At 39.2% G+C, this 25,398-nt stretch overlaps 1 protein-coding gene across 1 annotated transcript in view; it reads left to right on the forward strand.

Annotated features, from left to right (window-relative positions):
* COG5 (component of oligomeric golgi complex 5) overlaps positions 1-25,398 on the forward strand; it is a 172,281-nt gene that overhangs the window by 137,593 nt on the left and 9,290 nt on the right. Inside the window, exons 15-21 of the mRNA XM_030960406.1 lie at positions 11,458-11,568; positions 12,930-12,992; positions 13,811-13,914; positions 15,254-15,491; positions 23,750-23,826; positions 24,311-24,437; positions 24,999-25,078. Of these exons, the coding sequence (XP_030816266.1) occupies positions 11,458-11,568; positions 12,930-12,992; positions 13,811-13,914; positions 15,254-15,491; positions 23,750-23,826; positions 24,311-24,437; positions 24,999-25,078 (800 nt within the window). The remainder of the gene's footprint in view (positions 1-11,457; positions 11,569-12,929; positions 12,993-13,810; positions 13,915-15,253; positions 15,492-23,749; positions 23,827-24,310; positions 24,438-24,998; positions 25,079-25,398) is intronic.

Raw genomic sequence — 25,398 nt, forward strand, 5'->3', positions numbered from 1 at the left:
GTGACTCTAACATAAAAATTCTGTGATTAAAATTAATATACATTAGTTCTAAACTTCTGAGGGTTTACTGAGATCTTCTTTTCAATTAACTAGTACTAGATTGTGTAACTAGGACAGTGTTATTGTAAAGTATTATTATCTGTCATAATGATTAGAAGCATGTGCTTGATGACAGATTTTCTTTTAATGCATTATAGTTTAAGAAAGTAAATACCAAAAAAAAGCAGAAGTAGAAAAGTGCACCAATTCATTGTTGTGTCAACCCCTTCTTCAGAGGGAAACACTATATACATGCATATCCCAATCACTGACTGCTTGTCCCCAGATGGTCTGGGTTTGTTTTTCAAAGAGAGCATGGGTGTTGAAAACACGTAACTATCCTTAGAACAGTAAATGTAAGTAAGTAAATGAGCTTGGTCTCATCTGTGTGAATGCAAATTTGTATTATCAAGGTTTGTTCCGATCAGTGTTGGCCTCACTTCAAGGATCAGCAAGACGTGTTTGTTTTTGCTGCAGAAGGGCTGTCTATTGAATTGCTCCACACTGTCACCCTGCTGTTTGTGTCAATGTCTGCCACTCTAACTTGGGAGCACAAAGTCAGTAAGGGTTTGTGACAGACACTCAGGATTAAGCTGCCATCTCAGCTGTGAACATCTCTCTGAGCTGGGAGGGTAACAGCAATGTCTGTACCCAGGAGTGGAATGTTCCTGGAAGCGCCCATGGGCACTGATGGCAGTGGGGCCAGGCAGTGCCTCCTGGCCTGGGGAGGGCTCCCCTTCCCCAGAGCAGTGCCTGCCTGCCGGAGCCCTCCTGGCCATGGTGTGTGCAGGGTTGCCTCTCCTGAGCTGCAGCTGGAGGCTGGGCAAGGTAGCTGTTGGTCCAGGCCAAGAACTTGCTAATGATTGTCCTACCAGAGTGGTGGTACACACAGTCACGTGCCAGATCCAGGGACCTTTCCTGGCACCCTTTAATTTACAGCTCTGAGTGTAGCCAGTATGTGACTGAGACTGAACAAAAGCGAGATGCAAAATCTGTTCAAGAGGAAGCTTAAAATGCTGACAGATTGGAGTAGTTTTTTTCTTGCATCTGGAATTCTTACTTCTTCCTGCTGTAGATAAATCTCAAGGCAAAAGTTAGGAGATGTGATTTTTTTCTTATTGCTTTTGGTCTAAGATTTTCTTAAATTGCCAGAACTTCAAAATATATGCTATCCACAACATGTTTTTCTATCTGCAGTGCTTGTCAGCTGTACTTGACTTATTTTCATACAGCATTTGGTGTTCCTACCAGAGTTTTAGACCTTGAAAAGAGTACAGTTGTCTGTGGCATTGTGGCTAATTGGCAACTTAAAATACTGCTGGATGAGTGCAAAAAAACTCTTGGATATTAACTCTTCAGTGTTCAGCCCTTTCTTCAAGTAGCCAAGTATTTCTTTGAGCCAACTCAGATGGCACCTTTTTGCATGCCAGTGCAACCAAGCCCTTCTGTAATTTAATATTCTATTTTTAGTGAATGTAATGGATGGAGATGCAGGCTGAAGACTATCTATCTATCTGTCATGTTCAGATATTTTTAGAGCACTGATCTTTGTAATGCTGATCAGCATCAAATGTATTACATAAGATTAGCATCAAAATATATACAATGGAAAGTCAGCTCTGCTGCAGTTGTTCTTAAATTATTTTTAGTATTGCCCACAAAACTTGTATAGCTCAGTGCATTGCCCTGCCATTGTGCTCAGTCTCTGTAGGAAACATTTTAAAAGATTCATTTTATCTTTTCTCAGACCTTTTCAGTCACAGGTCTCCTTCCTGAGGTTTCAGGTAAGATAGTCAGTGATGCACATTATGAAGATTTTAATAAATGTCCACTTTCCACCAGGACTGAAACTGAGACAAATTGTCTCTCGTTGTCCTTCAATCCAGTTTATATTTGAACTTGTGATTTGCAGATGCAAAACTCCAAATTCTCTTTTACTTACATTCCTAGCTACTGTTGTGCTCTTTATTGGTGCTCAGGTGGCTTTGTCTCTTGCAGTTACCCATAATGATATTTTCAATTTTCAAATTTTAGTGGATACTCAGAACTAGTATCTTCCCATTAAATATATCTGGTTCACTAGCTAACCATTTCGAATGGATTGGAGTAGGTTACCTGGGAGAGTTCTTGAGTTTAGAGGCAGACTGTAAGAAAACAGGCTGTATTCTTCTCACACAACTCTAGAAGAAGTATTTTTGTATTTCATATTTTTTGAAAAAAGCTGATCCTTTCCTTTGAGTGTTTTTAAAAACTATTTTGTAATCACTGAGGTTTAAAATAGATCTCAACTTTCTGCATATCCATCTCATCATAACTATTTGTAGCAGATGAATCTTGACTTTTTTTTAGAATTTCTTTCTTAGTGGGTTTATAGCGCATCTGATATATTGTAGTCAATAGAAGGAAGTTTGCTGTTTGTTTTTGGTGGTGTAGTTTTGAAGGTGTAATGCTGTCATGCCATGGCTTTACAGATCTTCCAGGATCTCTTTTCCTGAGACTGCAATTAAATGTGCTCTGATCTTGGTTTATATTATTACTGTTAGAAACAATCTCTACTTTATTGATGCTTGTCCTCGGTGGCTTGTAAACATTGTTGCAATAAAGAGAACGAGGAAAGAAAAGGCTAGAATGCCAGGTGGAATAAAACCCCAACAATTAATTCAGCTTAAAACAGTGAACTGAAAAAGAGACTGTCTTTACAAGGAATTTTTGTAATGTCATTTGTAGAAAGTGTCTGTCATGCTTGATCACAGCAATGAAGATTTAAATAAGCTGTTTTCAGGGGGTTATTTAGATGAGAAGCAATATGAATGGCATATTTTTGTCCAGAATCTAAAAGGCTAAGTGTATTATAACTGATCCAGGGACTATATTGGAACATCTTGGCTTAATCAGTGAAATTGTGAAAAGCAGAAGTACAAAGGAGGATGGGATTTAAAAGTTAAAATATTGCAATGAGAAAACACTTGGATGAGAAGGATTGATTCTTAGTTTTCTCCGAGTATTCATGGAGATAGGATTTTTTTTCCTCAACCTTTTCAGTCTGTCCCTAGTGGTTGACTAGGAAAAGGCAGAGAGCAGCTGGACTAAACTGGGCTAAAGGTAGCCATTTAGCTGGACTAAAGTTCTCCATTGATTTTGCCCCAGTGTGTCTAGTCTGGTGAGGCAAATATCCATAACATGTTGCAAGAAAGAAAAATGTTGTTACAAGATGGCTGTAATTCTGGTTTCTTTTAGGGAAACAAAAAGAATAAAGACCTCATTTATGGAGGAAAGCATTCATTGAGTTAGCATTAGTCATACATATTTCAAGGAGAAATGTACCTTACACTGTCCAAAAACATTTTTTGGCCCAGTTAATTTATGCAAATTGCTCAAATGAAAAAATATGCTGGAGTAGCAAGAAAATGGATGTGAGCTGCGTCTCTGTTAGGATGTTTACTGATGTTTATAGACATAACTGTGTGGTTTGGGGTAGCTGTGTTGGGTTTTTTCCCACCCATCCTCTTATGTGACATAGTTAAATTCATCTAGCTGAATAATTCAATCAAGTAGGGGAGAGCAGGGTGGAGAGGGAGAAAGAAAAGATTTCCTGGAACCAAATTCTTCCAGCAAAGGGATAAAAATGCACTAGAATTCTGGCATCAGATTTAAACCCCAGCAAATTTATGAGGCCTGTGATGGTTTTGAATTGAAAAGCATGATGAATCCTTATTGTAATGACACAAAGTGAATTTCTGATTGCCTTTTTTATTATGTGATCTTATAAGAATTAATCCATGTCTCCTATTAGATGGTGCTATATTGAATTGTAAGCTTTCATTTGCGGGTGAATCACTAGTCAGGACATATTCCAACAGTGAGATTTGTCTGACAGTTCCAGGGAAATGTATCTCATCCTCCTGTCTAAATGTCGAATATTGCGAACTTTGGAGGGAAGTATGAAATCTAATAAGCTCACAAATCTTCAGGAACAGGAGTGAAATGACACCTCAGGAAGGGTTTATGTAAATAACGGGTCAGTAACAATGGTGTAAGTAATGTGAAAGATTATATTTTCCCCACTTCTCTTTTGAGATACATGAATTAATTGTATTATGCCAGTACCTTGAAGACATGGTATTACTGTCAATGAAAAACTTGTATCCATGCTATTTAAATGAGAGAACCCAAAAATATGAATTCAATGTTTGGCACATTAAAAGAATTCATTAATAGGTATTTAAATAGAATATGTGGGAGGCTATTATATAATAAAATAATTTCAGAATAATTGCTATTTCACTGTACAGTAATAAAAGCTAAAGATGGCAGTAGGACTAATTTTAAAATAATCAAAAGTCAGGTAAGGTTTTGTAATTTATTTTTTTGATGGAAAGATGAGAAGAGCTTTGTAGAAACAGTCATAGAAAGTACTTGTATTGGTCAGAGAATACTTAGAAATATCTATCCGATAAATCACTTTAAAAAGCATTTTAACTTTTGAAACTAATTAAAAATCTGGAGGAGAGAGTTACATTAAAAAACTTCATGAAGAATTTTCTATTTTCTCATGTTGTCTTTTGCTGGTTAGATCGTGACTCACATAACAAATGTGTGATTTTTTAAAACTTTTTTTTTTAAGATATACTGGCTAAACTCCAGAAAAAAATCATCCAAACATAAAAGTCTGATTTTGGGAGTTCACTTTATCTTGTGAGGAAATTGGTTAAAAGACTTCTTTAAGTCCAGTATGTTCTTTTGCTAGCATGTAGTAAAAGAATGTGATTGCACAATCCTTACAATATTTTGTTACAATAAACTCTTAAGTTATTTCTTAGCAAATTAAATTCTGTGATTCAGAAAAGGACTTGGTTAAATGTTTATATATATATATATGGCAAAGGATTTGGAAGTTTGCAATTTTGGAACAGCCCTAATGAGAGTTGGACCATGTAAAGTTCAATTATAAACTTGCGTGGGGTGGTAATATTCTAATCTTGGTTAATGCTGGACTCAATACTGCAAAAGGCAGATGGCAATTAAATGAGCTGATTGTATTTTTTGTGTGTAGGTGAATATCACCCAATCATGTTGAACCTCTTATGTGTCTTGGGGATGGATGTGTCTGCTCTCCACCTCTGGAGGGGCATCCTCAGTAGCTGGTTGAAACCAGCAGCTAATGGGATTACATATAAGATATGATTAATCATTCAGTCATTAATTTGGCAAGCATGAGAAATGCAATAAACCGTTCCTGTCAGAGGTATCAGGATCAACACACATTGTCCTTGAGATCCTCCTCAGACTTGGACTGGCTGGATAATAGAAGGGGCATAATTTTCTGCAGTTGAGAAATTATTCCAAGCGTTTCGGGTTTAGGATTCTCTGAGATTCGTTAAAGGAACGGGTTTTGTAAGTGCTTTCTGATATCGCAGTTGTTTTAAAGCAGCTCATTGTTTAAGCACCATGAACTATTAGTCACTTTTGGTTACTTGTACAGTGCTTTTCTTCTCAGATGATTCAAAGACTTGGAGATAAATCCTGTCTTTTCTGTTACAGAAAGACCATTTGCTGTTTTTCTTCCATTTCTTTGGCTTTTGAAAATATTAAGGAAGAAGAACCAAAACAAAGCAGAAATATGCCTGAGGAAATGGTTCAATGATTGCTGCTTCTTTTAACATGAATACTATGAACATGATGTTTGGTCTTTTTCCTGGTCAAGGATGTAACAGTCCCTTCAAATTTTTCTTTCCAAAGCAATGATTATATTTTCTATAAGATTTTTAATTTCTTCACCACAGACCTCCTTTTCTATATTTCTAGAATATTAAATTTTTATTTTTCTGAGCAAGCTAAAAAAAATATTCTGGAAGCTACAAGAACATCCTGAAGGTGCAATATGCATGTTATTATGTATATTTTAAAGTATTGCCTGAACTCACAGCTTATTCCTTTCCACATGTCTTGAAATATTTCTTCTTTGCAAAATTAGAAGCCTCTCCAAGAATATAAATTCTTACTTATTATTTATTCTTAAATTTTAGTCTGTTTTTTTTTTAAAGCAGAGCACGCATATTAATTTATCCTTATCAGTCAAGGATCTTACTTCCACTGACACATTCATTCAAATCCTACACTTCAAACGTCTAAATTATGTCTCTTCTTTTTGCAAATTAAGTAACTAATATTTAAGTGGAATAGCTAATGGAGTTCAGATTCTTCTGTATTTTTCTGCTAAGTGGTGCTTTTTTTACAGTAAGTAGAAAACTGATTCTACTAAACCTTTGTAATTTTTAGGTGCGGATAAAGATTGTAAAAGGTTCCTTCTGCAATATGGAAAACATTACACCTTAGAGTAAATAATCTCAATTATTTGTAGTTTATGGGAGAAATCCCAGGGCCAAGCCCTATTGACTCAGAAACTCTCTAAATGGATTCTGTGCTTTATAATAAGTTGTTGTGATCAGGCAGGAGGCCAAGTAGCAGATGGATTGATTGCCTTCTGCCAGAGGTATGGCAACATCAGCTGCATCTATTAGGAATGCATTTATTGTTGAAAATGTCAGCTTGACAACTGCAGTTCAGTTTGTGCTATCAAAACACTCTTTAGTCTCGTGATCCTGGAGTTAGATTGAATGATTTGTTGAGAAGCCCTACTTCAGTCTTATTTTAGGATCTTCTCCATACTCCTAAATTATGATGATTTTTCCTGCTCTAAAGAAAATGGGTTTGCTGAGGCTGTTTCAGAGAAATCAAATAAATGGAGCTTTCCAAAACTGTCAGTAAGGATGCACAGGAGATCTTAGTTGCTAAGTGTGAAACTGAAGTTTTTCACAAGATATGTAGTCTGTGAAGAGAATAGTAGCAAACCAGCTCACAAATCAGTGTCTCTTTTGAGCTGCCACCTGTTGAAAGAGGGGACTGTTAGTCACTTTGAAGCACTAAAAAAACTTACAGGAAAAGATGTATCAATAGTCTGAGCTTTCCTACAAGAAAAGACAAACTGAGTTAGCATTTCATTTATAACCCAAGGGAGAACTGATTATTTCATTCATGGCCTAATCTAAATTCTACATTCATTGCTTCATGGTGAAAACAAGAATTTAATCCCAAAGCAATCTTATCATTGCACATGTCTCAACATGTGAGATCAAATCTATGCTGTCAAATTTCATGTCTGTTCTAAGGCATCAAACACAGAAAAGTGTCAAATCTAGAGCACTTAATCTGGTTATTTCCAAGACATATTTCCAAATTAGGTCTATGCAAAGGGGTGCAAATACATTTGTAGGGTGAGAAAGTATCTGATAAGACTACTAGGGATCTGTGCTACTGCTTTAAATTCCCTTTATAGATAGGGAAGGGAAAGAGGTGCTACAGGGTGTGTGTACCATCTTCCCAAAGCAGGGGTTTTAAAATAACCTAGGTGTGTTATTGAAGGAAGTGCTTACTTCTCTGCTTTATGCTTTCCTGCATGTGGTCAGGTGAATCATTCCTGAAGTTTTCTGTACTGGGCAGACTGACCCAAGATGAGGCACCTGCTCTCTCTGGAGGTGAAGCAGTGTAACCATGTAGGTGTGCTGAGGGATACAAACTAAAAGAAGCTATTTTTCGGAAGAACTTCCGAATTCAGTGAGAGCACACTGCCAGTCCTGGCTTACAGCTTCTTGACCATGTCAGGCTGAAGTAAGTCAGAGGACCTGAAGTCAGCTTGTTCCTCTTTGTGACACATTTTTTGTTTATTGTCTTCTACAATTGTCCTTTTTGGTTCAGTAGGCTACCTGATATCAGTCTACTGCTTAGGTCTCAGATTCAGTTGACTTAGATTTAAAAACCCCCAAAATTCTTCTATGCAGCTTCCTCCAGCTAGTCAGCTGCTGGATTGAACCTGCACATTTCAACCTCCTACTTTAGAGAAAACACTCATATATGTCAGAAAGGCACAGTCTCCCAGTGTTTCTTTCTCATTTCAGTTAACAGCTGCCTTTGCTGTTTTTAAATGCTGCATGGGACAGAAGCTCACATTCACATTTTTTAGGGCACCACGAGACACAGCCTTTGTCCCAGTGCTTGGATACATGGTACAACAGTCCTGGCTAATATTTTCTGCTAGGACACCTCTCTGCCTCACTCTTCCTCATGAGCATCCCATGCTGGCAGTGTGCTCCTAGCTCCTGTTGACAAAGGGAGCTCACACTGTTGTGTCACCCACCCCTTGTAGAACTGATGCTTGCTGGGGAATGGGTGCCTGTGCTACTGCCCATGAAATTACTGTAAATAGTGGACAGGCTTGAGGTAAAAGCAGAAACTATTTAACCAACTGAAGTGAAGAGAGTAAGAAATCGATTGCTATACTTAAGGCAGATACAGAAATGTGGGACAATTACACAGTCCTTGTTGCTGCTGCTCATTCAGGTCTGGCTTCAACATCATTTCTTTTCCTTTATTTTCAGCTAGCAGGCTTAAACCAGACTAACTCCCAGGGTGACTGACAGCTCCCTGGAGATGGGATCTGGCCTTCAGCTGCACTTGGTCTTTCACTTGTTTCCCAAAATAGATTCTGATTTGGGATGAAGTCACCCCTTCTGTCCCCCCTGTTTCTGCTGAGCATAATTCACCCTTCCTGGCCTTCTGCATTTCAGGATATATCTGACTGATTAAAAAAGCATCTGATTTTTTCTCCAGTGCCCTCATCATAAAGAAGGCTTGTGGACTGTGTCTTTCAGGCAGCCTGAGCAGACGTGCACGGGCTTCACACTTATTTGACTTAACCTATTTACACAGTGCAATCCCCAGTGGCCAGATAAGAGAGGAGAAGTTGCACTACCACTGGGTTTAAATGCATAACCTGTGTCTAGCACAGAACTTTCAAAGTACTTTCTGTATAAAAGAGAGTGATAAATGTGAATCATTGATAAAACCCTGTATGACTGGAAAAGGAACTGAGGGGTGGTTTATGTCTGTAGTAAAGAGGCCATAAGCCTGGCTTCTGGGAACCAGGGAGAGACAATAATGACATTTTTCCTAACCGGATGCTTGATTGTATAATGGATACAAGGGGCGTCAAGAATTCGGTCTGAGGCATTAGAATCTGGAGTAAGGATAAACTGTCTGAAGTCCAGACTCGTGCCAGTGACACAGTGTTGGTATATGAACCAAACTGGACAGAGTGCAGAACTTTCTTGCCTTGAGGCAAAGTCAGAGAAACCATTGTGGTGGCAGCAAGAGAGACTTCTGTAAGTGGTAGGACACACCTGCCCATGTAGATTCCAGGTGTTCTCATGGCGCACTTCAGGAGAAACAGCCCTAGAGAGCCCTGGGCTGCCCAGCTCCAATTGCTAGTTACAAGGGTCAAGTTTTCCAGGCCTCTTTGCTTTAGACCAGGGGTTGTAGGATGTACAAGGGATCAGCACAACTAACTGTCAAAGTTCAAGTGGGTTAGTTAAAGGAAATCTAATCTGGTAAACAGTTTTACAAGGATTAGTTGTTTTTAAGGTATTTTCAGATTTTGCCCGTGAGGCTGTTGTGCGCTGCTGCTGACTGCAAGAATTTCTTGTTATTGCAGAAGGGTTATGTTTGTACTCATTAATGGTTTTACTTACCAGTTAAGCTTTTTCACCAGCAGGAGAGACAGAATCCAATGTCTAAGAAATTATGACCCCTTTACAACTCTGAGGAACTGAAATTTCAGTGACTGGGATGCAAAATTTTACTGGTTTAATAGTATCTTTTATGTTTAATAGTTGTAAATGTGCAAAAATACAAATTAGTCTGTACTGTACTTTAAAAAGTGTGGAGAAAAAGGTTGTTTGTGTCTGGGAGGGTAGTCAGCAGGGTGGACAGGGTCTTTCTTTGCACAGCTGTTTTGTTATTAATCTGTGAAGCTGTAAATGTGAGATGCAGAATTCTAAAAATCAGTCAGGTCTATCAGAAAGAAGTATCAAGAAGGAAACAGGGATGTTGTTGCTCACATGGCTGTTCTCATCAGGGAGGCAGGAAAATACTGACACAATAAAATAGTTGTCAACCAGTTTAAGGATACATTTTTTGATATCAAATAATTGAAGGTACATTGGAAAAGATCTTTCCTTCTACAAAGGCCTCAGAAACCTATTTATCCTGAAATAATCCCTTAATTTGAAGAAAGAGAATTGAACAGATATTGTCACCATAGTGCTGTGAATAAATCAGAGGTCCTGGGTGCTTACAAAAACCTGTCCAAAACTTCATCATTAGCAATGCTGGAAAATACTAGATAACTGCTTGTATGCTGTCTGTGTTTATGCTGTGTGGAAGCTATGGGAAGTATGGGAACAGTCTTTCAGTAGTAAAGGTTCACTGTTTCTCATGAGTTAAATATTTTCATATTATGTTTGTTGCTTTTGTTCTTAAACAATTATTATTGTATGCTCAGTTTTAGTTTGGGAGGTTTCTGTAGGACCTACAACCGTGTCTAGACACCTTCCATGAAAGCCTCTTTACCATTTGCTCAGTGAGTTGAATATATTTTTACTGAGACACTTTTGGAGCTAGATATCTCCAGGGATTTCCTGGAGGATAATTCTGTATCCTGAAATATAGATAACTAGTTGGGTAATTATATCTCAGTAAAACCTTCTATTAATAGGTATTCTTGCTTTAATGTTTAGATGTACTTCAAGAATTCACATCACCATTTGTCAGTTCTTTGTATTTCTGCAGCTTTGAGTGCACAAGAAAAATTTTGTTTGTTTACCAGTTGCAGTTTATTATATTTTAAATTATAAATATATGCTATGGTGTCCTTACAAGACTGTTCCATAGTTAATGGCTATTTATGTATCATCTTGGAACTTCCATTTCTGTCATAATAATAAAAAATGCATGCTTTATGCAGTTTAAATATGAAGAAATATTTCTCTGATTTTTGCTGGAAGATTCATATATAAAACTCCTTAATGACAGGTCTAGCAGTTTTGGTCCTTGTAGTTCTATTTTTCTGTTGATTTATAAAGCTGTATTATATACAAAGCTCTAAGCCATCTATTTGAGAAAGCAGAGCTTTTAAGGAGAGGCTGGAATAGTTGTCAGAAGGACAGACTGAGGGCATACAGAAAAATGTGTGCTGCTCATAGAGAAAAGCTGCTGGGAGCTTATTGGGCTTTGTCAGGTAGGTGATTTCACCTGACTCTGAGATTACAAAGTTGAAGTTTTGCTGGGATAGGTCTCTCCAGGAGATCTGGGTCTCCGTGCTGGTTTGGGAGCTGAGACAGTCTCACAAGGTTCCTGTTGCTGTTGTTCAGGCTGTTTAATCTGAAGATGGAAATTCTATGAATTGAGACAAGAGTTAAATGGAAGAACATTGAGGGCCTGTGGCTTTTTGCTGTGGTCAAAGTTAACTTTGTGGAGACACACTGTTTAAAGAATTGGTACCAACAATTTCTGTGATTCCTGCAGCTGTCCACTCAAGGAGATGCCAGCCAGGTGATCGGGCCACTGACAGAGGGCCAGAGGAGGAATGTGGCTGTGGTCAATTCTCTGTACAAACTGCACCAGGCTGTTCTTAAGGTAGGCTTCTTTTGGCATTCCTCTTCTTGCCATAATGTTACCTGCTTGCTCTATCCCGTGCATATGCTCCATTTAGCAGATGAGAACTCTTGACAAATAGAGCCCAATTTTGTGTTAAGAGCTGCACCTTGCTGTACATTTGTACAGCTCTTTGAGACTGGGCTGGCCCCTCTAAGCACCACTATATGACAAAATGTCAATATTATAAGAATAAAAATATCTTTCTAGAGAATAATCACATCTGACAGCCTTTACTTTGTGAGCATAAACAATTGAACTGTTTGTTTTTTCTTATCTGTCTTTGTTCTAATCAGCCTGATAGACCCCTTGCTGCATCTGCTTCAGCCCAAGCTTACGTTTTTCAGGAGACCTTCAATGCTTTCCCACAATTGTGGCTAAACTGAAAAGAGGAAGGAAAGGGTGAAATCAAGAAAAGCAATAGCTCACAAATATCTCCATACATTATTACTGTGACTAAAGTCTGGCCTGGAAACTTTTCAGGACTAAGCACAGTTATGAATAATTCCAATTTACTGATTTAATGATGCCAGTTGTTACACAGTCTTTGTAAACTAAACCAAATAGATATATTGATAGTTGCAGTTAATCGTATTTAAATCCTAGCCTGATTAGAAAAAAAATCATGTGTACTCCTGGCTCTGGATATGTTCAAAGAATTTTAAAAAATGCTAAAAAGCCTGTAAAATTTCCTTGGATTTTGCAAACAGATGGTAGATCAACTTTTAAGTCTGCTTTTTCTGTTGTACTTAGTAATGAACCTCATGTGTCTTAGTGTTGGAGGGAGATCTGATGTGATTCAGTCTTTGAGTTCAGTACTTATCTGGCTTAAAAATACTATTGTGTAGCATGTTCAAGACTGTAAGGAAATTGGTAGAATAGTCCTTCAGATATTCCTTGACTCTCAATTTTAATATTGTTTTAGCTGTACATAAGCAACTATTAACATGTAGTGCTATAATAGTCATAATACTAAGAAAGAACAACCATTCCTTCAAATGTTTGCCACAGAGCTGCTTGTATAGTTCTCCATGAATTCTATACTTAGCAGTGGGAGAATACACCAGTTATTTTTATTCTGATTCTGTTAGCCCTTCAGCTAAATTTCAGCTTCACTCCATTGAGTCATTTCTTTGCCAAGGCAGAAGCAGAGTCCATAGGAAATTTGAGAGCAAAGGATTGACGATGCGCTGAAAATTCTGTCTGTATAAAGCACACTTGATAGTTATCTGTAAACACTCATTACTAAGGATAACTCAGTATGCTTTTAAATGATGGTGAATATTATGAATTCTAATAATTTGTTGAATGCTGACTATTAACGATTACTTTACAATTTTTAGGTTATTACCAGTCAGAGCTCATTTCCAGCAGCTGCTGAGCAAACTGTCACAACTGCCTTAAAGGTAATTGAATGTCCATATGCTTCAGGGATAGGGCTGAGCTTGGCTTTGTTTGTTACACTTAAAATGGGCACTTATTTCCCACCTATTATTTTACATCACTGTATTCAGTAGCAGGTATACAAATATTCTGACATTTCTAATTTATTGTGTCTGCAGCTACATGTGTGTTACCTGTGCCAAATCATGCTGGAGTCATGCTTGTATTCAGAATATTCTCATAACAGTCAGGACATAGATGTCATCTGACTGTGAAAATAAATATCTTTCTCTGCAGCATTCACACAGCAATAGCTGGATCCTTCATCACCCCCTTCCTCCCCCGACAGACATCAAATTATCATTTTTATGTGACCTGGTACTTTCCTGGAGGGGGATGTGGATGGTGGTGCAGCCTCTGTGGCTGACAGCTCTCCAAGTCTGTCCTGCTGGGCACTGACCTGGGAGGGGTTGTGTGCAGGGGAATGAAGGGCAGTTTGTGTCTGGGGAATGAACAGCTGAGCCAAATGTGCCCCAAAACATGTACATGTACAAACTAGGAATGCCAGATTGCTGGGCAAAGCAATTTGTAAAGTCTTCCTTCAAAAAGGAATGCTTTTGAAGGAAGCAGCAAGCAGCCTTATTTCTGCACTTTACTGGTAAAATCAGTTAAAGAAAAATGTTATCTTTAGGTTTAGTTCTCCTATTTAGCATTTTCAAATGCAAAATAATAAAAAGCACTGATAAAATGAACTGTTTCCTAAGGTATTTTTGAGGTGTCAAAATGCAAATGCTTCTAGTTTTTGTTTCCTTACTTCTGCCTTTTTCTTGTTCTATTTTAGGCAGTCCATGATCTAATGGGAAGTGCTGTTCAGCCGCTACTGAACTCTGTAGGAGATTCAGTGGAAGCTATTATCATCACTATGCACCAGGAAGATTTTTCTGGGTAACTAGAAATGTCTTTTACATTTACCATTGCTCGACTAAGATGTCCTGCATGTGTGTAATAGATTGTTATTGCCACAATGTCCTTGAAGCAAGAGTGCTTGTTTGTTGAGGGGAAGGTGATGCTTTATGGTTAATGAACACGGGAAACAGAATTACACCTATCTGTTGAAACAAATTAATCAGGTAGCATCTGTCTTCTCTCCCTCCCCTTTTTTATTCATACCTGTTGAGTAAAATTCATTTCAAACAGAAAAAGAAAGCTGACAAGAGGCCATTTGTGTGCTTAAAAAGCCTTTTTGGTTTCAAAATGCGGTTTTTTTGGGCAGTCTTCAGAACTGTCAGTATTCCTGTTTGTCAAAGCGTATAGCCTGTGATGTAATAGTTAAAATTAACTTTTTTAAAAACTTAAATCTCAGGTTCAGTATGTATGCTATTTTCCTAGTGTGTTTTCATTAGAATTTCCAGGGTTCTTTACATGCCAAGATCTTGAGTCTGATGTACAATTGAGACTTCCTTCCTAAATTTTATTGTGAGTGTCATATTTGTTCTGACATTGCTTGCACCATCATCAATTGTCCTGTTTTCTGTCTTGAAAATTAACTGAAAATACTATATTTTCAGAGACATTTTGAATTTTCCTTTTGAATTTCTCTTTAACAACATTTTACCCTTACCCTCTTTTGGCACCGGTAGTACAATATCTCTCTAGGCGGGCAAACCAGTTTCCAGCCAAAGGCTAAGTTTTGTTAGATAGCCTGTGTATTCTTCTAAGTTTGGAAGAGCTCTTTGACCTGACTGTCAGTCAAAGAAAGAGAAAGAGGATTGGTTTGTATCCAGGCGCTCTGTGCTGCTTCTGTAATACTGACTTTGTAATCCTAGGTTTGGAGGAATCTCAGAGATTTATTCTATACAGAGAACAGGTTTGGGATTGACAGGTTAAATTAGTAACCCTGTGACATATGTTTCTATTTTATGATCCACTTTAGAGTTTCGAATCAACAACCGGGACATTCAAATTTAGGATCTGGATTTCAGGTGTAGGCTCCAAATTCATGTAGGCTCTGCAAGTTGGGTAGGAGTGGGGTGTTGCCCTTTATCTTGTTATTTCTTGTTTCATCTTTTAATTCTTCATGGGCATGGCTGATAAGGAGATATTTTCTGACTATAGTTTCAGAGAGAGTTACATGCTCCGTATTCTGAGTAGAAGTGAGACTCTACAATTCATGCCATGACTTGATGGGGTAGGAAAAAAGTTTAAAAGAATCCAGTAGGTTTTGGTTGTGTTTTAAAGATGAATTTAGCTGCCCCTATTTCTTGTTCTTCTCTTGATTTTTCAGATCATTATCCAGCTCAGGAAAACCAGATGTCCCTTGTTCTCTCTACATGAAAGAGCTTCAGGGTTTCATAGCAAGAGTCATGAGTGACTACTTCAGGCATTTTGAGTGTTTTGACTTTGTCTTTGATAACACTGAAGCCATGGCTCAGAGAGCGATTGAGCTTTTCATTCGCCATGCCAGTCTGATCAGGCCTCTCGGAGAAGGTGGGAAGATGCGCCTGGCAGCGGATTTTGCACAGGTACCCTCAGTGCTGGTTTCTGCTTTTTAGTGTCATTTCACTGATTTCACTGCAAAGTATCAATGCTTTTGTCTCCATTGAGCTGTAAACAGGCAGTTGTAGAGATTGTTGCATTCCAGGTCTAAACATCCTCTCTGATAAGATACTGGATCCTGAGAAGTGCATCCACTAAGTCATTGAAGATCCCTCATTGCTGTCAGGCACATTCAGGGAGCTCTGACAGCTTCCTGTCCAGGGGACTGTTGCGTTTAAATTCAACTGCATCTTGGCATGTTTTCCCACTGGGCCAACCTCTGTGGCACGTCCATCATTTGCCACCATTCATTCACTTCATTCTTTCTCTCTCTTCTAATGGAATATGGTGTGTCACTTCCTTAATCACTCTATATGTCACGGTGCCCACAGTGGTTAATGGCTAGCTCAGCTGCTTTGCAGTGAAGGAGACAAGCTAAAGAAACATCAATATCCTGGGCAAGAGCTGCTCTGTGGAAAACAGAAGGGCAGTTGTCTTGTGGGATTGTCTTTGTGACCCAATTGACTGACCTGCATCTCAGCTTTGCTTAACTCCTGTGCAGGACTAAACCACAAAAGAAATTGCCAGATTCATATCCATTACCTGTCTGTGTTATCTGCTATATCAAAATTTAATTTGTCTGCAGTACCACTGTATGGTTAATGTGCCAAAGAATCAGGCATCCACGGATCAATCTGAGGCTGCCATTTATTATTATCCAAGTGGAAAAGGGAATTGGCACCAGCTGTCTGCATACTGAGTGCTGGTTTTGGCTGGTAGGTAACTGAGGTAGGAGAGGAAGGCAGGGAGGGAGGAATTGCTGCCACCTCCACTCCTTCTTGTGGCTGCTTTGTATCATTTGCCTGTGAGTTACATGCTCCTGAGTAAAATTTTTTTATTCATTACTCAAAAATAGCGAATCACAGAAATGAAGGGGAAGTTTTCAATTGCTTTCAGCAAGAAGGTTCCATCCCTTCTCTATTTTGAAGACAATGGCATAAAATTGGAAGCAAAAAAAGGACACTTGACTCTTCCTGTGGAAGTAATAGAGATAATTTTTGTAATTTATGCTAATTTTAGCTAAAGTAAGCCATATAAATTTGGAAAATATTTTTACCTGATTGTACAGTAAAAGCATCTGATCTAAGCACCTGGTATAATCTAAAAATATAACTTGTTAGTAGTTTTTAAACACTGATTTTTCTCACTCTGACATGGGTTACCTTTTAAATGAAAAATGAAGACATGTTTTTGTACAGTGTAGAGGAATTTGCATGGTCTTCCCCACTGTGCTGAGTATAACTTCTCAATGGACAGCTGTATAGACATTAATATTCTGATTTCTTTTGTACCACAGTATTAAAAAAAAAAAAAGGGTTTGAGTTCATTCCTGTCTCCTGCCTTCAACTGTTGCTGCATCTGGGGGCTTGTGTTTTTCTTTTCTTCTCATTGCACTGTATTCTTGGCTTGTTTAAAAATGGGCTTAAGACAAGAAATCCATGTCCAACCAGCTGCAGGAGCCAGCTCAGTGCTCCCTCTGTGCCTTTGAGCATCTCTGCTCAGAGCTCCTCTGGGCTGCACAGGGGCTGGAGTGTCCAAAATGGCCTGGACACTCTGTCCTCTTGCTCAGGATAGAAGGAAAAGGACCAAAATATTTTGTAAATGGACACTGCCTTGTATCCATGTTTTCTGGGATGTGTGTGCTCCTCCTAAAAACCTGGTGGATTTTGTGGATGTGGCCACCTGGGAGCCTGGCAGGAAGGTGGTTGTTGCTCTGACCCAGCCAGGAGTCCTGGTGTAAAGGCAGCTTTAGTGGTGACTAGGAGAGGTTGCTGCTGCTTTTGGCTGAGGAGGGAGCAGGTATTTAGCTGGGCTGCTGGCTTGATGAGAAGGATAAATTTTTCCAAATGGCCATAAGTGCCATGTGCAGGGATTCTTTTTCAGTCCCAGAAAAGCACTGCATTGTTGGCCTAAAGCCAAACCCAAAGGAAACAACCTGCCTGGAAAGATACTGTGTGTAGGAGTAGGTTTGTTTATAAACTGTTTTTACTTGTCTTCTGTCTTGTAAAGTAATTTTGAATTTTCTCTGCGCAAAAAAGGGTTACGTGTTCCTGCTCAGAACTGACTTTTGAGATCTAAGACCCCTTCTAGTATTTTGGGGTTTCTTGCAAGCAAAAGACCTGGGCAGAAATCTGTCCAGAAGCTTTGATTAATTTGAGTTCTTATTCTAAACACACATGCAATGAATCAAATAACCTTTGATTGCATCAGATTTTGGGTATCTCATGCTTCTTCACATTCTTTCAGGGCACTCAGAGTTACAGCTGCCTTATAGTCAGTAAGAATATCTTTGAGTGAGAGTCTGAGTTGAAAATTTTTGCACTGAAAATGTGTTTTACTGATAAGTTGCCTCAAAACAACAGGTGTCCACACAGAAGGGAGAAAATGAATTTCAAGTTCTTTTCATTCAGAACTGGGTTTGCTGAGGTGCATAACAGCCAATTTTCTGGAGTGAGGCTCATCTACTCATACATTAGGTATTACTGCTGTGGCTCTGTTGAATTCTCTCTTACCCTGTTTGCAGTGTCAGTGTGGCATTTGGCTGTCCTGTGCATTGCAGATTTCTCAGCATTGAGACTAGGTGTGTGCTACTGTGGCAGCTGTAAACAGAGCTATGATAGGCTTGAAATATGCCTGAATATCATTAATGTGATTGCATGTAAATCAGTGCTTACAGGAATATTGCCAGCCCTAGGAAATGTGCACAGCACTGCAAGGTTGTTAGCAGTGCCACACTTCCTTGGGAGTCTCATTAGAAACATTTCCAGGCTGAGTTCAGCTCTTTTCATGCTCTCAGTTTTTATGCAGGCAATTGCACAAGATTACTTTTCAGCTCACTCCTGTATGCACCCGAATCAGCTTGTTTTGTTTGGTTTTGTATTTTCAAGGTGCCCATAATTCAATATTCACATATTTAATACCAGATTTCACTTTTTAATTCAGTACTTGTCAGACTGAAAAAAATGTTCTCCTGGAGGCAAACAAGCCAGCAAGCCCTGATGGTTTTCAACACTTCTGTTTCTGGGAAGTGCAAGTTCTTCTCCAAAGGACCTTTTTACTTTCTGGGTGTTCAGAGCTGTTACAGCACTTAGGCACACTTTGGGATTGTGGCTTGTAGTTCAGGCCTTCCTAAAACCTGCTGGAAGGGCTGGAAAATGCAGCAAAGAATGAACTATTTTTATTGGTCCTGTTGGAGTTGATACTATTCTCTACATGCTTTTCTGTATTTCTTATCTAGGTGTGATGTATAGTTGGGATTTTTGGCATTGTTCAGTACTGTGGTCAGAGCATTTTGATAGGGTACAGTTAATGCTGCCACTAATTCTTCAAGTCTTTCTCAGAAAATTACTGCAAAATATTTGGATTTTATTGAATTTTCCTAGAAAAATGTTTTTATGATAGAAGTTTACAATGCTAAATTCTAGTGTAGAAGAGCTGTTCCTACCTGCTGGCTAGACCAGGGTCAGGATCTGGTTTCCTGATTCGATATGTGGCTTTTAAAAAAAAGCAAGATTATTAGGCATTTGGATTTTTTTTAATGTAGACAGATTTGTTCATTTGATCAAACATGAAGATACAAGTATAAAAGCACTTTTTATAATTTTTCCTAAAAAATTTGCTTTCTAGTTTCTTAGAGAGAAATAAGAGCAGCAGGATGCTGTAATCACAGTTGTAGTCATAAAGACAGAAACTACTAAAGCTAAAATACATTTAATGTTTAGTGCTAATTATCTTCCTGGAAAGAGGGAATTATTTGCTGATGTGTGTTATTTTAGAGGTGTTCCAGCTGAAGGATTTACTTAAACAGCAACTGTTTTGGAATTGCTGCACTGGGGAGAAATCAAATTGCACATCCCTTCGAGGCCAGCTTCCTTTCATATAATAGTTCAGCTCTTCTGCTCCCTTGCTTGTTAAAGCATCCTGTCCTGGTGAATGGCTAGAAAAAAGCATTTTGAGATAACATTTAAAAACTTAGGATTCATCTTGGCCAGGAGGAAATGTAATTGCTAAAAATTTAATGTTAAGATTTTCCAGCTGAAAAAACAGCTGTTTAAGTAATGAGAGATCTTGAAAATACCACAATAGGCACTAAAAAATAACTTCACTATGGGCTTTTTAAAGCACTCTTCAATATATATGCATTATCTGTATCTAGACTACGTATTAACTTCACCCTTGGGTTGCTGAACATAATCCAATTAGAGAAGCCAGGCATGTGATGTATTTTTTTCAATATGGCCAGCCAGTGAATAGTTCAACAGATAATTGACCACCTAGCCATGGGCTATGGCAGAGTCATATGAGAAGAAAAGATAATATTGCCTTTTTGGGCTTAGATAGCATTAACCATTGAAAAGAAGCATATGTTGGGCAGGCGCCTGCCACTGTGTCCTGCAAAGCATAGCAAACCAGCATGGATAAATCATGGCAAAGCAATGGGTTTTGAACAAAGCTAAAAGAAACAAGTCATTAGGCCTTCTTCTGTTCTATCTGCTGCTTGCTTTTTGGCAAGCACATTCATCTCCTAATGCGCCCCTTGGATTCTGTGCTAATGATAATATCACATCAAGCCTCTGTGATTGCAAATTAGTGCTTGAACACCTGATTTATCACTGAATTTAACCTGGATGTTTGAATTTTCAAATTCGCAGTTTGGAAGGGAAATTTGGAAAAGAAACAGAAAATACTACTTACCCTTTTGTATGTAAAGTCCACAGGACATTGCTGAGTGAAAGGTCTTGCACAGATAATACAAACACTGGCTGCCAACAGCCAAAAGCATCCCCTGATGTAGGAGCTCACTGGCAGGCTTTGAGATGATGGCTGTGTATCACAGCAGAGGCTGCTACAGCAGAACTCACTGTGTGAATCAACAGTTGATGCCATTTCAGGTGATGACAGGTAACACAAGCAGAAGTGATGCACGCTCAATTCTCTGCCCAATTCCAGTACCTTGAAAACAGCAGCTGTTCCAGCAGAGTGCTTCCTCCCCAGCACTTGCTCCTGGGCTGGCACAATGCTCAGCGGAGACACTAAACCCCTCTCAGTGGCCTCAGAAGTGATTGTGACAGCAGAAGGATGCCATAGCATCCCACTGTGTCACTGGGCTCAGATAAACACCTAAAATTCAAGGAAAGAAAACAATCTTAGTTGTTATGTGAATTATACTGTTTATTGGAGAGAGATTGGTTTATAACACAAAGACTAGTATTGTAAAGTTTTAAAAAAATAGAGTTTCTGTGGTTTATGTGCATTTTTACCACATTAGTTTTCGCTCATTCCCACTCTGCATGAGTCAATGTGAGATAGTATAGTATGCTGCAAAGCTTAAAAACAATATTTTTCTTTGGCAGCTATTACTTCACGAATCCACCATCTGCTGCCATTAAATCTATCTAGTTCTAGCAATACTAATAATTTCCTACAGTGAATAAAGGTTGAAGATGAAGTAATAGAATTTTCCAAAGTAATTTTTCTTCTTTAGTACTTAAGAGTAAAAATTTTAATTTACGGAAACTACAAAGTATATTCAAGAGAATTCATTTAAATTTGTTTTAATAAGGAATTGGTTAAGCTGTAGAAAGTTTCACTTAACGTCTCATTGCTTCGTATTCTCTTCCAGGAGCAAAACAATCTTTTAAAACTTATTAAGCAAAATTATATTTTGCTATGCTGTTATTTCTTCCTCCCCTTGAGTACCGTTTGATCTACCATCTCTGTTTCCACAAGTCAGACTGGCAGTTTGGTGCCTGTTATCAAAGTCTCTAAAGAACCTAAAGGAATTATCTTCTCCCTGGTCCCTCACAGCTACAAGCCCACAGCTCCCACCAGAGCTGGGACACCAGCTCCTGTGGGATATCAGTTGCTTCCAGCTGCCCCCCAGCCGATACTGATGCCTGAAATGAAGCTCTGGAGAAATCAGAGTCTTGCTCCCATTTGTTTTTCAGGATCTGGAGGGTTCTTGTATCGTGATGCAGCAAGGCATACTTGGTTAGCTCCTTGTTTTGGCTGCTTGCTCCTTGTCCTGTGTGGCACAGCAGCCTCTTGGCTCCCACCTGTGCTCGTGGGGCACCTGGGGGAGCAACATGCTGAGCTTGCTGTAACTTCATTGCAGCTGGAGCCCCTCCCTGCAGCAGTTCCTGCAGAGCCTGCCTTCCCTGGGAGCGTGCCCCGACTCCCTTGTGCCAGCAGATTCAGCACAGCAGCTGCTGGCTCCTGAGCCACAGGGACATTGACCTCCCACCTGCCTGCAGGAGAGGGGACCTCATCCTCAGGGTGTTGAGAGGGGCCATTTCATAGCCTAAAGATTTGGGGACCAAAAAGGGCAGCAGGCAAGAGGAAGCCAGGCTGTTACTCAGGTCTGGAGCCTTATTTCCTTATGTCCTGGATTTTTAGTTCACTTTCTTCTCCTTTCTCTCTCCATAAAATACGGATTTCAAGTGGCCTGGAAGTGCCTGATATGGGCAGGTATGCAGAGGTCTCTGGGCTCAGGCAGTGGCTGTGAACTGCCCATGGGACAGCTCTGGGGGGCATTCCCAAGGCTTTCCAGAGCTACCCACCTCTCCTGGTCTGCAGGGGAAGCCAAGAGGCTTGGGTTGGACCCTGAGGCTTTCCCAGCTTTGCCTGATTATCATGTAGGGGGTTACTCCTACAAACATGACCCACCTGACCTACTTTAGGTGTTCACCTTGGGGAAAGGTGCATCACCCCCCCCCAGGCATGGCTGTTTCTCTCCACTGCCTTTCAAGAGAACCTCTAGATGTTAAGAAGCAGGTGAGATGACTCCTATCCTGCCACCTGCTTTTAAAGAGGGATGCCTGAAGTATATAGCCTTGATTTGCATTATTCACTAATTTAAGTTCTTCTGGGTTTAGATGAAATATGGCATCATAGTTCGCTGCACCCTGTTCCTTGCTTACACTGGAATCCCAGCATAGTTATGTGCTCTTGGTGAAACTGGTAGCCCAGCAGCCATCTCTGTCTGAGGAAATGCTGCAGCTGGAAAGAACAATAAAATAGTATTAAAGACTTCACTGTAAATAGTGTCATATCACAAACACTTTGAAACTCATTCAGCAATATTACTTACAAGGGAAACTCATTGTATGGTGGTTTTGATCCTGTTACTTATTTTAGCTGTCATCCTCTGAAACTTCATTTAATTGTGCATTATATGTAAATCAAAGTCTGAGTAGTCTTTCAAGTTGGGGATTTTAATAAACAGAGAATAAAGCTTGATCCCTTATTTGGCTGACATTTCAGGAATGCAAAAAATAAAGACTTCATCCATGTCTGAGTAAAATTACCTGCAGGGTTTTTTCAAGTGGTGGTGTCTGTATTGGTGTGCACATTAACTGAGATTTTGCTGTGTAATGTTCATGCTCAGTCTGGGATCCAGAAGGGAAACAGTTCTTTCTCACTTCTGTGTCCTCACTGTTAATGAAGAGCCTGTGACAGAATTTAGATGTAAAAACCCAAGTGGAGCCTGGCTCTTCAAAAAAGCTGAACTCCCATGCTTCAACAAGTGTTTTAAACTTGTTTGTTTTTAAAGATGGCTGCTCTAACTCAGAAACACTACAGTATGAAAATAAGTATGAAAATAAAGGTCTTACTCTTTAACCATGATTCCATATGACCCTTTGGTAATAGATCTCAGCTGCCTTCTATCTAATCTGTATAGGTTTTGGGGCCCACTGTTCAAGAAAGAATAATTTTAACCTTGTCCTTCACCAAAGGAAAGGGTGCCCAGCTGAAATGTGCCTGCAGTTTTACTGCTTTAGCAGTGGTTTGTGGAGACCTGCCTAGATTTGCTTTCTTCTCAGGCTACGGTCAGACTTTTGGGGTATTGACACAAGTGCTTCATTAGGAAACTCATCACCAACAAAATAAACCTGCTGCAAGAAACAAAGCTTTAGTCTCAGAAAGCTCAGAGGCCCCTTCTGTTGTTATGCACAGACTGTAGAGACATTTGTCACGAAATGCTGACTGTGCTGCCAAGAACAAGGCAGAAGTCTTGGCTTGGGCATCATAGTATAAAAGGAAAAGAGCTTCTTAATTCAGCCACCAGAGAGAAGTCACTGACTTAGTCTGCAAGTTTGGATTGTTGCTTAAAGACAGGCTACTTCAATGCCAGGTGTTATGTTTTGGGAGGATGTAATTCAAATGGAACTGTTTGCTTTTGTAGATGGAGTTGGCAGTAGCCCCGCTGTGTCGGCGAGTCTCTGACTTGGGCAAGTCCTACAGACAGCTGAGGTCATTCAGGTGAGGAGCAGTCACAGTATGACTAAACTGTATTTCAAACTGATTTATTACCTCCTGTTAGTTCTGACTGAACTGAGAGCTTTTTTGGCAACACCCACCTGCAAATTAGAAATAGATTAAAGTTCTTTTAAATTTTATGCAGAGTATAACTATGATTTAATGATCTTTGTCATGCAAATGTTGGCCAAATTGTACTTTTTTATATTGCTTTTAGTACATCTTCTGTATGACAGCAAATTCTATAGTTACCTTAAATGTTTTCACTGAAATACAAAATTTATGGTCCTTTGTTGTTTAATTACAATAGGCAACTGCTCTAAATTTTTGCAAACTGCACCTGTGTTGGAAACCCAAGATGCAGAGCAGGGGCAAAAACCTCGATGGTTCTATCCTAACACAATATTGCCACCATATAGAGGCACTTTTCTAATGCATAAGATAAGCTTTTTCTTCATTTAATGAGTGTGTTGTTACATTTTTCCAGACCACTGCTGTTCCAGACCAGTGAGCATATTGCCAGTAGCCCAGCTCTGGGAGAGGTTATTCCATTCAGCATTATTCTTCAGTTCTTATTTACAAGAGCACCACCAGAGCTAAAATCACCCTTCCAGGTAATAAGATCAACCTGTCTTTTATTTTCAGATGTCCTAAGGTGCGATGAGCATTGTAGTTTGCCCTAGCTGTTTTAGTTAAAAATTATTCAAATGCATATTTTATATAATTTTTGCTTTTGTTTTTATTGTGGTAAAGGCATTATAATAATTGGTTTACTAAATTGGCTGATTGATTGATTAATTAATAGTAAGGATACGATAACCTGATATTAAATAGACTCTCAATTCTTTATTATTCTGTCAGCTCATAGTAGAAGTTGCAGACCTTTCCCCAGACTGCAAATTGCCTGGATCCTTCTCTTGTAAGAGTCAGGAAATCTAGATTAAAACCCTGTCAGAAATGGGCCAACAGCTGATGTAGGAGATGACCTCTGAGCTCTCAAATAACATACAGGGCTATTCCTGTTAATTGTCGTTGATTTCTTAATTCATTCTGCATCACTGCAGTAGTGAGAGCCTCATGTGGCTTTCATTTATGTCATCTATGATTCTGAAATTGGTGTGTCTGTTTCCTTTTTTGCGTTTTGTGTAATTGGTGTTTGTGTTTCTCTGTTCAAGAGGGCTGAGTGGTCCATTGCCCGCTACTCCCAGTGGCTCGATGATCATCCATCTGAGAAAGACAGGCTTGCTCTCATACGGTAAAAATCGGGCTTCTTTCTCCTCTGCGTTTATGATAATGGAGCAGGAACTTATCTGCACACCAGGACTCTTGAAAAGTAAAACATCATGTGCCTCAGGGGATGTATCACAAATACCATTACATTCTCTCCACTCATGGGATGAGTTGCAAAGTGGCAGAAATATAAACTGAGCTCTCCCGTCCACTGCCCTGTATTCAAACTCTCCAGTGCCTTTGGAAGGAGCACATAATCCTCTTGTAAAGGAAGTAAACCATGCACAATGATGGCTTAAATTAATAATGAGTTTTTGCAAAACTGCCCCTCTCTCGTAACTGCTG

Source organism: Camarhynchus parvulus, chromosome 1A (genome assembly GCF_901933205.1).
Source record: "Camarhynchus parvulus chromosome 1A, STF_HiC, whole genome shotgun sequence".
NCBI classification, from domain to species: domain Eukaryota; kingdom Metazoa; phylum Chordata; class Aves; order Passeriformes; family Thraupidae; genus Camarhynchus; species Camarhynchus parvulus.